A 12,234-nucleotide genomic window follows, 5' to 3' on the forward strand; every position below is an offset into this window, starting at 1 on the left:
AAAACACCCATCCACTCTGCATCCATTTTTTAAAATAGCCCATGATGCACCCAGACACACACATATGCTGCACCAAAAGAAAAAGGTGGGGAGAAAGCAGCTAAATTTTTTTAATACCACTTCAGTCTCAGCTGGCAAACTTATACATGGCACAGGATCCCCCCACCAAAAATCCCTGATGTGGCCCCTCTCTAGTCTCCCAGGTCATTCCCTAATACTCCAAGCTTTCTTCTCTTCCCTCCCACCACTAAGGATGATTCTAGACTGCATGTGGGGTTCATAGGCAAACTCAGAAAGAGAGAGAGAGATAGCAAGAACTAGAGATCACTTATTTACTTTGTGATAATCCAGCTTCCCGATTCATTTTTATATTTTTAAGCACTTTAAATAAAAAATGATCAAGCGGACCAGAGCAACCTTTAGTGATACTCACAGTCCCACCCTTCATCTACCTATACAATCCACCAGCTTAATGCAAAACAGCAAATCACTGCTATTTATATCATAATGCATAGACCACGTTCATAAAAGTGAAGTATATTTCACACCTGATGGTGTATTTCTACGCTGTTCAAAGCAGATAATCTGGATTTTATAGGGCAGTGTAGAAAGGGGCTCTGCTCCCAGATCCACTATGTTATGTCAGGTCTGCTTTTTTTTTTTGTCGTGTCAGGAGCGACTTGAGAAACTGCAAGTCGCTTCTGGTGTGAGAGAATTGGCAGTCTGCAAGGATATTACCCAGGGGATGCCTGAATGTTTTGATGTTTTTATCATCCTTGTGGGAGGCTTCTCTCATGTCCCCGCATGAGGAGCTGGAGCTGATAGAGGGAACTCATCCACACTCTCCCCGGATTCGAACCTTCAGTCCTGCCAGCACAAGGGTTAAACCCGGGGGCTCCGGTGGGAAATAGGTACACATATATAATTTATTATTATTATTATTATTATTATTATTATTATTATTATTTACTTTATTTATATACCGCTTTTCTCAGCCCTCAGTCAACTCAACATTATATAACATTAGCATGTTCTTCTTAAGAATGTGTGAAGCACATTTTCCTACTACTACTACCACAACTACTACTCCATCTTACCATACGGCTTAGAAAAAATAATCAAAATGTTGAATGTGGTTTTCACTAACATCAAAAAAAAGATGCTGTCCCACCTACTTCCAGTCCTTTTGTAAAGTGTTCAGTTTCAGTCTGAACTTTATTGCTTGCCAAACTACTATGGAATTAGGGCCATTACCTCCATACTTCACAAAGACAACATAGCATATCTTCAATCTGTTGACAAATAAATAAATTAGTAAATCACTCAGCGGCTGAAACAACCTATTGCAAAAAAGTCCATCTATGAGCACAATGAATCCAGCACAGTGCAGTAAGAAAGATAAAATATTGAGCAGCTTGAGAGGGAGGAGCAAACATTTTACAACAGTGAATTTTTAAAAGGATTTTCATACCAAATACAGAAACAAACGCATAATCTCTTCCTGGGATTTATATAAGGCACCTGATTCCTGTTGCACACCTCCTTATCCTTATTGACACACTGAGATATATGTTGGCAATTCGCTATCGATTAACTACCCACGAGGGGCCTTTTCACAAATATACCTGAACTTGGAGTACCATCTTGTATTTTCAACACCATTCTTGTAATTTTGGTACGACCATTGACCCTTCCAAACACCCTTCGATTATTAACATATTCAAAATCATTTCACTCACTATTTTCATACCTTAGGACTAAAGAGAGAGAAAAAACCAAGTGATCTCTACAAAATTTCAGTGTTCAAGATAGCAGCTCAAAAACATTTGAAGGGTCCAAAATTCCCAAAATTGGTCTTCCATTGCACTTGCGTTACGATGCCATGCGTTCTCCTATTCCCAGTTCAAATTTTGCCTCCAGTTTTAAAACCACAAATCAATGCACAATGTATTTTCAAACTGTCCATAACAAGAGCAAATTAGAAAAATAAAGAAAACAGCCCCAAATATATTTCTGATTGTGTTCAAATTGATACTCGCTAACGTGTGTATTCGTTAGCAAGGAATTACTGTTTTGGTTTTTCTTAAAATCAAAATGCACAGAGATGTTATAATCTTTCTACCAACATATTAGTGAAGCTTTCAGAAATGCTTCCCCCTCTGCACTACCTGCAAAATCTTTGGAGAGTCCCCCACGTTCCCAAAGCAATCTCAGTCTGCAGGCGGCAGCCATTCATTCAATGGGAGCAAGTAACTGGTCCTTCAAGGAAGCAACGCAGAAGACATAATGCTATATTACAGTCATACATACATTATGTACAGAGTTGAAGGCATCTCTGAGAAGCATCGATGAAACAACAATTCTCTGAATGAAATTGGTCTTGAAGATTTTAATTAGGATTTGCTAAGCCGCTTGGCTACATCTGCATAGGCTATTTCAATTTCTTTGTCAGCAGCACAAGTGTTGATGAATTCATCCCGAGAATAAGCATTTTTCAGGTATCGCCAAAGTCCAATCATCTCTGCTGGGAACTCATAGTTGCGATATTTCTTTGTTACAATCTAGAAAATAGAACAAAATATCCTGATTTTAATACTTTGTAAGCACATTCATCATTAACAGATTTTATTACATACAAGGCGTAAAAATAATTCAAAAACAACAGATTTATAGTGGAGGTGGGAAATCTAGCTCTTCAGGGGAACCTTTCATGCTAAAGTGCTATGATTCCACTTTTAACTGTCAGGAATCCAGGGCTTTACAGGAAGAGGTATATAAAACTCTCAGCCAAAGAGCTGTAGTGCTTCACCAGCCTACCACCCATAGGATTCCATGGGCTGGAGCTACATCAGATAACAACAACAACAACAACAACAACAACAACAAAAATAGTCCTAGATAGTTGGTAAGTGTTCAACGTGTGATCCAATACAACAGCCAGCAGAGTGATCTTGTCTGCTGTGGACTCATCTTGTTGTGTTTCAAATAATAATAATAATAATAATAATAATAATAATAATAAGAAGAAGAAGAAGAAGAAGAAGAAGAAGAATCGATGGAATATTGATGTCGCCATACCAGGTGACAGTCGCATTGAGGAAAAACAAGAGGAAAAACTCAGCCACTATCAAGAGCTCAAAATCGAACTGCAAAGACTCTGGCATAAACCAGTACAGGTGGTCCCAGTGGTCTCCTGGCGCACTGGGTGCCGTGCCAAAAGATCTCAGATGGCATTTGGAAACAATAAACATTGACAAAATCATGATCTGTCAACTGCAAAAGGCCACCTTACTCGGATCTGGGCACATCATTCGAAAATACATCACACAGTCCTTGACGCTTGGGAAGTGTTCGACTTGTGATTTTGTGATACAAAATCCAGAATAGATCTTGTTTGCTGTGACATACTGTGCTTTTGTGTCAATAATAACAACAACAACAACAACAACAACAACAACAACTTTACTCTCATATCGCACTACCATCTCCCCGAAGGGACTCGTGGCAGCTTACAGACGGTACAAAGTACCTAAAAACAAACATAAAAGTGAACACAATATAAAATACAATAAAATAAAACACATGTGTATATAAAAACATCAATTCAGACTCAATCGAGCTGCAATCCTCTAACTGTGGCGGTAAATAACTGTAAACATGACCAGGCTGTAAACATTAGGAATAAAATAAGTGCCAGCTGCAGTAATGGAGAGACGGCATGGGATAAAGTGCAGGATGTGCAACTATTATGCAGGACAACTAGGGGCTAAATATTCTCAAAGGCTTGATTGAAGAGTCCCTACGAGAGGAGGACAGTGGAGGGGGAGGGGCTATCTAATCTCCCGGGGGAAGGAGGTCCAAAGTTGTGGGGCCACCACCGAGAAAGCCCTCTCTTTCATCCCCACCAACTGTGCTTGTGATAGTGGTGGGGTCGAGAGGAGGGCCTCCTTGGTAGATCTTAGAGCCCGTGCCGGTTCATAGGGAGGATGCCGTCACAAAGATAGGCAGGACTCGAGTTGAAACCGATTACTTACCTGTAACTGTGGCTGGATCTACACTGCTCTATATCCCAGGATCTGATCCCATATTATCTGCTTTGAACTGGGATAAACAGATAATCTGGGATCAGATCCTGAGATATAGGGCAGTGGAATGCCAGCCTGTGTTTCTTCAAATGGTCATTGGTGAATTCACACATATGGGTTTCTGTGCCTGTGCTGACTATAGCAGTGTATATTTATTAATTAAAATATTCTTTTCTTTTTATTTTATTTTTTTCTAAAATAAATCAATACATTTATAATACAGCAGACACATAATATCCAAGACACTTAATCCCCCCCCCCAATTAACCTCATTATATCTACTGAATTATATTCTAATGCCGCTTTCCCATAAGATCTCAGGATAGCACATCAATAATAATAATAATAATAATAATAATAATAATAATAATAATAATCTGTTAATGATGAATCAGTTTTAAAATTTAATACACTTTGAAATTCAAATAATAGAGACTGATATACATAAACTAAAACATAATTTCAAACTACAAGAGAGGAGATTCCATCTGAACATTAGGAAGAACTTCCTGACTGTGAGAGCCGTTCAGCAGTGGAACTCTCTGCCCCGGAGTGTGGTGGAGGCTCCTTCTTTGGAAGCTTTTAAACAGAGGCCAGATGGCCATCTGTCAGGGATGATTTGAATGCCATATTCCTGATTCTTGGCAGGGGGATGGACTGGATGGCCCATGAGGTCTCTTCCAACTCTTTGATTCTATGATTCTAATGACTTAAAACAATGTGAACAAAGTGCTTGTATGGATGGGGAAAAAGCAAAACTTTTAAGAAACAGCCATGTTTTAATTTGGTTTTGGAATGACTCGAGCATTGGTACCAGTGACGCTTCCAAGGAGGCACCACAACCAAAGTAATGAGACATAGAGGCTTGCCTTCAAAAATGGGGGCAGAGTTTCTTCATACCAAAATGAGATACTAGCACTAAAAATAATAAATACCTTGCTTGCATAAAGCCACTGTGTAATTTATCGGTGATCTCCAATCCTATTACTCTTATCCAAAAGGGAAACTAACTAAACTTTCTTAGGCTGTTCTTTGACTTTTCATGGCTCAGCAGGCTTCACCCCCCCCCCCCCCCCCAAATTCTCATGGTGGTCCACGAGAAGGCCTTATTGGTGCATTATTAAACTGTTATGTTTATTCATATCATGATCTGATCACCATACTCAATATATCCCGTATGCATGGGGGTATTGGGGTAACAAAAGGTTTGCTAGGGTAGACCCTCTTTCACTCAGACTCAGCCCCCCCCCCCAATCAAACTCACCCCCCCCCCCATATCAAAATCCTGCCTACGGGCCTATGGCTCAGGTAAATAGGTGGATCAAATAAAGACTACTTCTCCCTAGAGGAAATGTCTGATAACTAAGACCAGGTAGACTCTCTGGAATAGGAAGTGTCCTCACCTTGACAACATGGAGTTTAGGCAGGAGGTTGCAGTCAGCAAGGGTCAACTCATCCCCATCCAGGAACTTGCGTTTTGATACTTTCTCTTCCTCCGCACTGCTTGCATTAATTTCTTCAGGCAAAGGACTCTTCAGATACTCATCCAGCTTCTTTAGAGCTTTTGTCAAACCTCTTTCCAAACCTTTATCAAAAAACAAAAGGAGAGAGGTGGCAACCAAAACACTTTCCAAAACAGTAGTAATATTGGTGATACTGTACCAAAAGAACAGCACTGTGGAGAGCTCCTCTAAAGGTGGAACAAAAGCCAGTGGAAATTCACCAGACCACTAACAGGAAAGCCACAGGCTGACTCCAGTTATGGCAATTATTTTGAATATTGCCTATTTTAGGCCAGCACTAGGGCACACTGTTGCAAAATATTTATTTATTTATTTATTTACAATATTTGTATACCGCCTTTCTCAGCCTGTCAGCGACTCAAGGCGATTTACAACAAATCAGTACACAGAATATCACAATGCAAATTAAAACATTAAAAACAATATAAAACCACAACAGAAGCAATAAAAACCAACATCATTAGCGTCTCCTTGTTAAAAAACATTGTCCAATTCCATCGTCTAGTCAGTTACTCTGCATTTGTAAACGCTTGCTCAAACAAACATGTTTTAACTTTTCTCCGAAACGCTAAGAGAGAGGGAGCCAATCTGATATCCCTAGGGAGGGCGTTCCATAGCCGAGGGGCCACCACTGATGATAAACACATCAAATCATCCGGGTGTCCCCTGGGCAACGTCCTTGCAGATGGCCAATTCTCTCACACCAGAAGCGACTTGCAGTTTCTCAAGTCACTCCTGACATGACAGAAAAAAAGCTCCAATTTATGATGACCTTGTGCCAAACTAATCCTTCATGTAGACAGACAGACAGACAGATAGATGCTTAGTAGATCAGGGAAATGGTGAGAAAATATAGTGTATTTTGTATTCAAGAGTTTTAACAATATCTCCCTTGCAGACAACCTGGTACAATAGGAGCTACACAAAGTAATTGTAGGTGGATTTGTAACTAGCTGTTAGACCAGACTCAAAGAACGATTGCTCCTCTTCATCCTGGAAACAAGTGACTAGTGGAATGGCATGTGATTCTGTCCTAGTTCCAGTGTTTGTTCAACATCTTTATACATGAATTGCATAGTGGAAAAGGAAATGCTTTGGAGGTGTTACTCCAAAGGATGTATGATGTGACGTCCAAAAAGCAATTCTAGGCTGTGTCAACACAGCCTAGGCCCCACAATTCAAGAAAGATATTGATAAGCTGAAAAAGCCCAGAAGAGGGCAACTAAGATGGTAAGAAGTTTGGAGACCAAGCTGTATCGGGAACGTCTCAAAGCTTGGTGAAGAGAAGACTTAGGGGTGATACGACAGCAATCTTTAAATATTTGAATAAACATAACACAGATTAGTACATTAATGAATAAGGATGAATTACAAGAAAAGAGATTTCACCAAAATTCCACACATCTCCCTTTATGAACCACCACAAAGACTATGATCTTCTGGGGAAGCCCTGCTCTCGGTCCCACCACCATCACAGGCACGTTTAGTGGGAATGAGAGACAGGGCCTTCTCAGTGATTGATCTCTGGCTATGGAACTCCCTTCCTGGGAATATTAGATTAGCCCCCTCCCTCTTGTCCTTCAGAAGGATGGTGAAGACCTGGCTGTGGGACCAAGTCTTTGGGGCAGTGCAATGAGGCAATAATAAAATGTTGTCCTAAGATGGTTTTTAAGCAACTGATTTTAAAGTGGATATAAGTGATTTTAATGTTTGTGTATATTTATGGTTTTATGTTCTGGCATTGAATGTTTGCTGTATATATGTTGTGCTCTGCCCTGAGTTCCCTACAGGGTGAGAAGGGCAGAATATAAATGTTTAAAATAAACAAATAAATAATATTTTAGGGAAAATGTCTTGACTGTAAGTGCTGTTGATAATGGAATAGAGTCCCTCGGAGAATAATGGACTCTCCCTCTTTGGGGGCTTGAAAAAAGAGGATAGCCATCTTTTTGGAGAGCTCTGATTGTGCTGTATGCAGAGGCCACTATAGATGCTGCTTTGTGATCCCTTCCAACCCCAGCCATGTATGGTTCTAGTCTTAAGTCTATATGGAACTATCAAGAGCAGCAACATTGGTGAGTGATAATTCTTTGTAAGAAAATGCAACATAATGTGAGTGAAGTGTTGCTACTCTGCAAATAAATGTGTTATTACCTCTGTTTTAGCTCCTAATTCTTACACTGATATACCTTTTTTAAATTCTACTATTAGATTTGACTCTTTCGGCAATCCATGCTGAGATCAGGAGCACAAAAATACGATTATTAGAGCCACACTACATTGAAAAAAATCCCTTTAGTTGTTTTATCTTAAGATTTTCCTCTTACGTTCAGCAATGAATAAGATTATCTGACTGTAATCTCCATTTCAGAATTAAGTAATTTTAACTTAATTTATCTCCATTGAACGTATGAAATCCTGGCTCAATGATCTATTTTTCAGGAGTGTCTGTCTTCTAAAAAGACTTTTGTCTCGATTTAAGCATCTGCTTTATATTTTCAAGTTGAAGTTGTAGAATGGAGAAGGGATATGAGCTGTGCATTTAGAAAGCATGAACGTCTGTAGTTTTACTTTAGTCCAGTCACAAGCACAAGTCATCTAGTTCCACAAGAAAGATGGCCACCATTTCACAATAAAAGCTTTAACTAGGAAGCCAGATGATACTCCTTGCTTATGAAATAGTGCACGTTTTTCCCACCTCAACCTTTATTTTTATTTTTTTGGAATTTAAGACATCATTGCGGATCAAAGAACATTTGCTTTGGAATCTACTAAATTGTACAATACATTCTTACAGATGGAGAGATGTTTTATTGACTTATCAAGTTGGGATATAATCCATTTATATCAGTATGCATCCTATATTTTTTGAGAACTGAATGCATATGGTATTGAGATGGGATGCATTCTCTCCTCTTCACACCCGATTATTACAATTCTTATGATTTGAAAATACTGTGCTTTGACTCATCACACTACAAGGGTTGGCTCCTCCCAATCCATTCAAAATACTCCCTATATCACTCTATAATAATAATAATAATCATCATCATCATCTTTATTTATACCCCGTCAACATCTCCCCGCTGGGGACTCGGGGCGGCTTACATGAGGTTAAGCCCAGACAACAAATTACATCAGAATAAAACCGAAAACACAAAAAATAAACAACAACATCATAATTACACAACACATATGAATACATAAAGAATATAAAATTACAATAAACACAATCCTAATGTGATCAGGTCCTTACTTAGGGTGGTTCCAGACAGTGGAAAAGTCTGTGCCGATCCGGGTTTAAAAAATACGAGTCGAGGCTGACTGTAGTCTGGACTGTGTCCAGATGCCTTCTGGGTTGAGAGGGAGACACCCGAGCAGCATTTTCCTGCTGCTGTCCCTCTTCTGATACATAGCAATGATGTACCAGGAGAAGTGGAGCCAGAAGCAATTTTCTCCTTCCCCACCCTTCTCCTGTCATGTCATTGCTACATGCCACAGAAGACTGGGTGACTTGGAAGGCGCTGAACAGACTGCACTCTGGCACTACGAGATGCAGAGCCAATCTTAAGAAATGGGGCTACAAAGTTGAATTCACAACATGCGAGCGTGGAGAAGAGCAAACCACTGACCACCTGCTGCAATGCAACCTGAGCCCTGCCACGTGCACAATGGAGGACCTTCTTGTGGCAACACCAGAGGCACTCCAAGTGGCCAGATACTGGTCAAAGGACATTTAATCAACTACCAAGTTTGCAAAATCTGTTTTTTTTAATCTGTTTGTTTTGTTCTGTTAGAAATGTAATACAATGGTATGGTTGCTGATGACACGATAAATAAATAAAATAAATTGCTATATGTCAGGAGAGGGCCAGCGGCAGGGAAATGCTGGCACTGTAACTTATTTTTAAAGCCTTTCAGAGAGGGTTGAGGAAGGGGGGGGGGGTGAGCCCTCTCAGTTTTCCAGGCTGATTCACCCCAGAAAAACATGAGAGGGCTTTCTGGACTGTCCCATCAGAAGTCCAGGACTTCTGAGGGGGCAGTTCAGACAGCGTCCATAGTGGGTTCGACCCACACCTTTCAAGAAGGTGCATTTCAAAACCACTATCAAATTATCTTGGCACAAAGCAGAGTTCCTGCTTTGTGCCAAAACCAATCATTTTGCCCTGAGACGTCATCTGGATCCTCCAGAGGGAAATGCGAGATGGCATGCGTTTTGTGCCTTGTCTGGAAGGGCCTGCAGTGTGATGTGAGAGGAAATTCTTCGTCTTGTCTAAAGACAGAGCCCCGTGAAACTCCATCCTTTCCCTAGCTTTCCCTCATTTTCTCCAACTCAATGTGATGAAGTCCCAAGTGTCAGCGCTGCTAAAAAAATTCCAACAAGACTGAGGAGGAGGAGGGAAAGGGGTGATTGGCAGGTATAAAGTAGACATTAAAAGGTATAACTAAAGTATGCCTGTATTTGGCATTCATTGCTGAAACAACAGCAAATAGAACCTTATTAGTCCTTAACCACCAAAAAGAATTCATACCAATCTTTAGTCTGGGATAGTAGGATGACATGACACACAACCATTTTAATAGCAAAAGGGCATATTTTAGGTTTTAATGCAAAATTTAACGATGCTTCCACTGGAGTTTCCTGGGGAAAAATATAATTTTCTATTTATGTCTATCTGGATCAATTGGCATTGGGACAATAGGTGTATGACAGATTGGTGGGTAGCACACATTATTTTTTTAATGTTCAATTGCACTTTCTGTAGTGTATGTGTATATCTAACATCAACACAGTTGATCTGACAAAACGCAGGGGCGAAAGATAGTTTTCCAGCAACACAGGCTTATTTTCTTCTCTCTGAACTGGATAGGATGGGGTTGAGGAACTACTTTTACTGGAGCCTCTTCATTGGGTCACAGGTAGGGATATGCTCCCTCCCCAATACTGACATATTCATTTTTTAGCAATTCAGAGGACTTTTCCGTTGGCCAATATTAAGTCCCAAGTCAGAAATAAATAGTTTAAAAGTACATCACTAAATGTCAGAGAATTTTATAGTATCATGTTTATTATTATCGTGCCCACTATACTTGGAATTGAGGGTTTTTTTGTTGTTGCTTGCATAAGATGTAATCAGATATCTATAATCATGCTTCAAAATGCTATTGATTGGCCCAAATAGGGTATTCCAATTCCTTTTTCCATTCCTATTGCATATCATATTTTGTGGGTCATAAATGTATGTGTGTGTGTATCCATCTTTAGCTTAGATACTTGATCAGTCTTGGTAAGTGTTTCTAAAATTAAAGGTGACTCAGGCCCTGAGAACTGAGTTGACTGTAATAAAGGTTGCAATTGCAAGTCTTGCCATTTAGCTGCTGAAGGTAAATTAAATTGAGCTTGCAAATTTGCAAAGGTCAGAAAAGGAGGTTTATGTTGGCCTACAATGTCCTCTTGCCTTCTAATAGGATTGCAGTAGGCTGTGAAAGAGAAGGACTTACCCAAATGCCTGATAGAAGTCAGGATGTAAATCAGGATTTCCACAGTAAACATTTTAACTTTCATTTAATAGGTAGGGTGGATGCAAATTTAACAATCAAATGAACTTTTTTATTGTGTCAGGAGCAACTTGAGAGCATACTGCAAGTTGCTTCTGGTGTGAGAGAATTGGCTGTCTACAGAGACATTGCCAAGGGGACTCCTGGATGTGTTACCATCCTGCTGGGAGGCTTCTCTCATGTCCCTTCAAGCTAGAGCTGACAGACAGGAGCTCACCCCATATCGTGGATTCTAACCGGCAATCTTCAGGTCAGCAGTGCAGCCGGCACAAGGGTTTAACCCAGTGTTTCTCAACCTTCCAAATGCCGCGACCCCTTAATACAGAACCCCATGGTGTGGGGACCTCCAACCATAACATTATTTTCGTTGCTACTTCATAACTGCCATTTTGCTACTGTTATGAATCGTAATGTAAATATCTGATATGCGGGATGTATTTTCATTCATGGGACCAAATTTGGCACAAATACCCAATACACCCAAATTTGAATACTGGTGGGGTTGGGGAGGTTGATTTTGTCATTTGGGAGTTGTAGTTGCTGGGATCTATTACAATCAGAGCATTCTGAACTCCACCCACAATGGAATTGAACCAATCTTGGCACACAGAACTTCCATAACCAACAGAAAACATGGGAAGGGTTTGGTGGGCATTGACCTTAAGTTTTGGAGTTGTAGTTCACCTAAATCCAGAGAGCACTGTGGACTCAGACAATGATGGATCTGGACCAAACTTGGCACGAATACTCAATATACCCAAATGTGAACACTGGTGAAGTTTGGGGAAAATAGACTTTGACATTTGGAAGTTGCAGTTGCTGGGATTTATAGTTCACCTACAAAGAGCATTCTGAACCCCACCAATAAGCGAATTGGGCCAACTTCCCACACAGAAACCACATGACCAACAGAAAATACTGTGTTTTCTGATGGCCTTTGGCGACCCCTCTGATTGAGAAACACTGGTTGAGAAACACTGGTTTAACCCATTGCACCACCACAGTTCCTATCAAATGAACTCCTATCCAATGAACTGAGGATGGCCAAACAAACCCTGAGCCGATTT

At 40.2% G+C, this 12,234-nt stretch overlaps 1 protein-coding gene across 2 annotated transcripts in view; it reads right to left on the minus strand.

Moving 5' to 3' along the window:
* Positions 1-2,371: 2,371 nt before the first annotated feature.
* The window catches only part of CLIC5 (chloride intracellular channel 5), an 83,802-nt gene continuing 73,939 nt past the window's right edge, over positions 2,372-12,234 (minus strand). For both annotated transcript variants that reach the window (XM_060785363.2, XM_060785370.2), the window contains exons 5-6: positions 5,489-5,670; positions 2,372-2,561 (exon numbers count right to left, since the gene is read on the minus strand). In XM_060785363.2, the coding sequence (XP_060641346.2) occupies positions 2,394-2,561; positions 5,489-5,670 (350 nt within the window). In that variant the 3' untranslated portion in view covers positions 2,372-2,393. The remainder of the gene's footprint in view (positions 2,562-5,488; positions 5,671-12,234) is intronic.

The sequence above is a fragment of the Anolis sagrei genome, chromosome 1 (assembly GCF_037176765.1).
Source record: "Anolis sagrei isolate rAnoSag1 chromosome 1, rAnoSag1.mat, whole genome shotgun sequence".
Classification (NCBI taxonomy): domain Eukaryota; kingdom Metazoa; phylum Chordata; class Lepidosauria; order Squamata; family Dactyloidae; genus Anolis; species Anolis sagrei.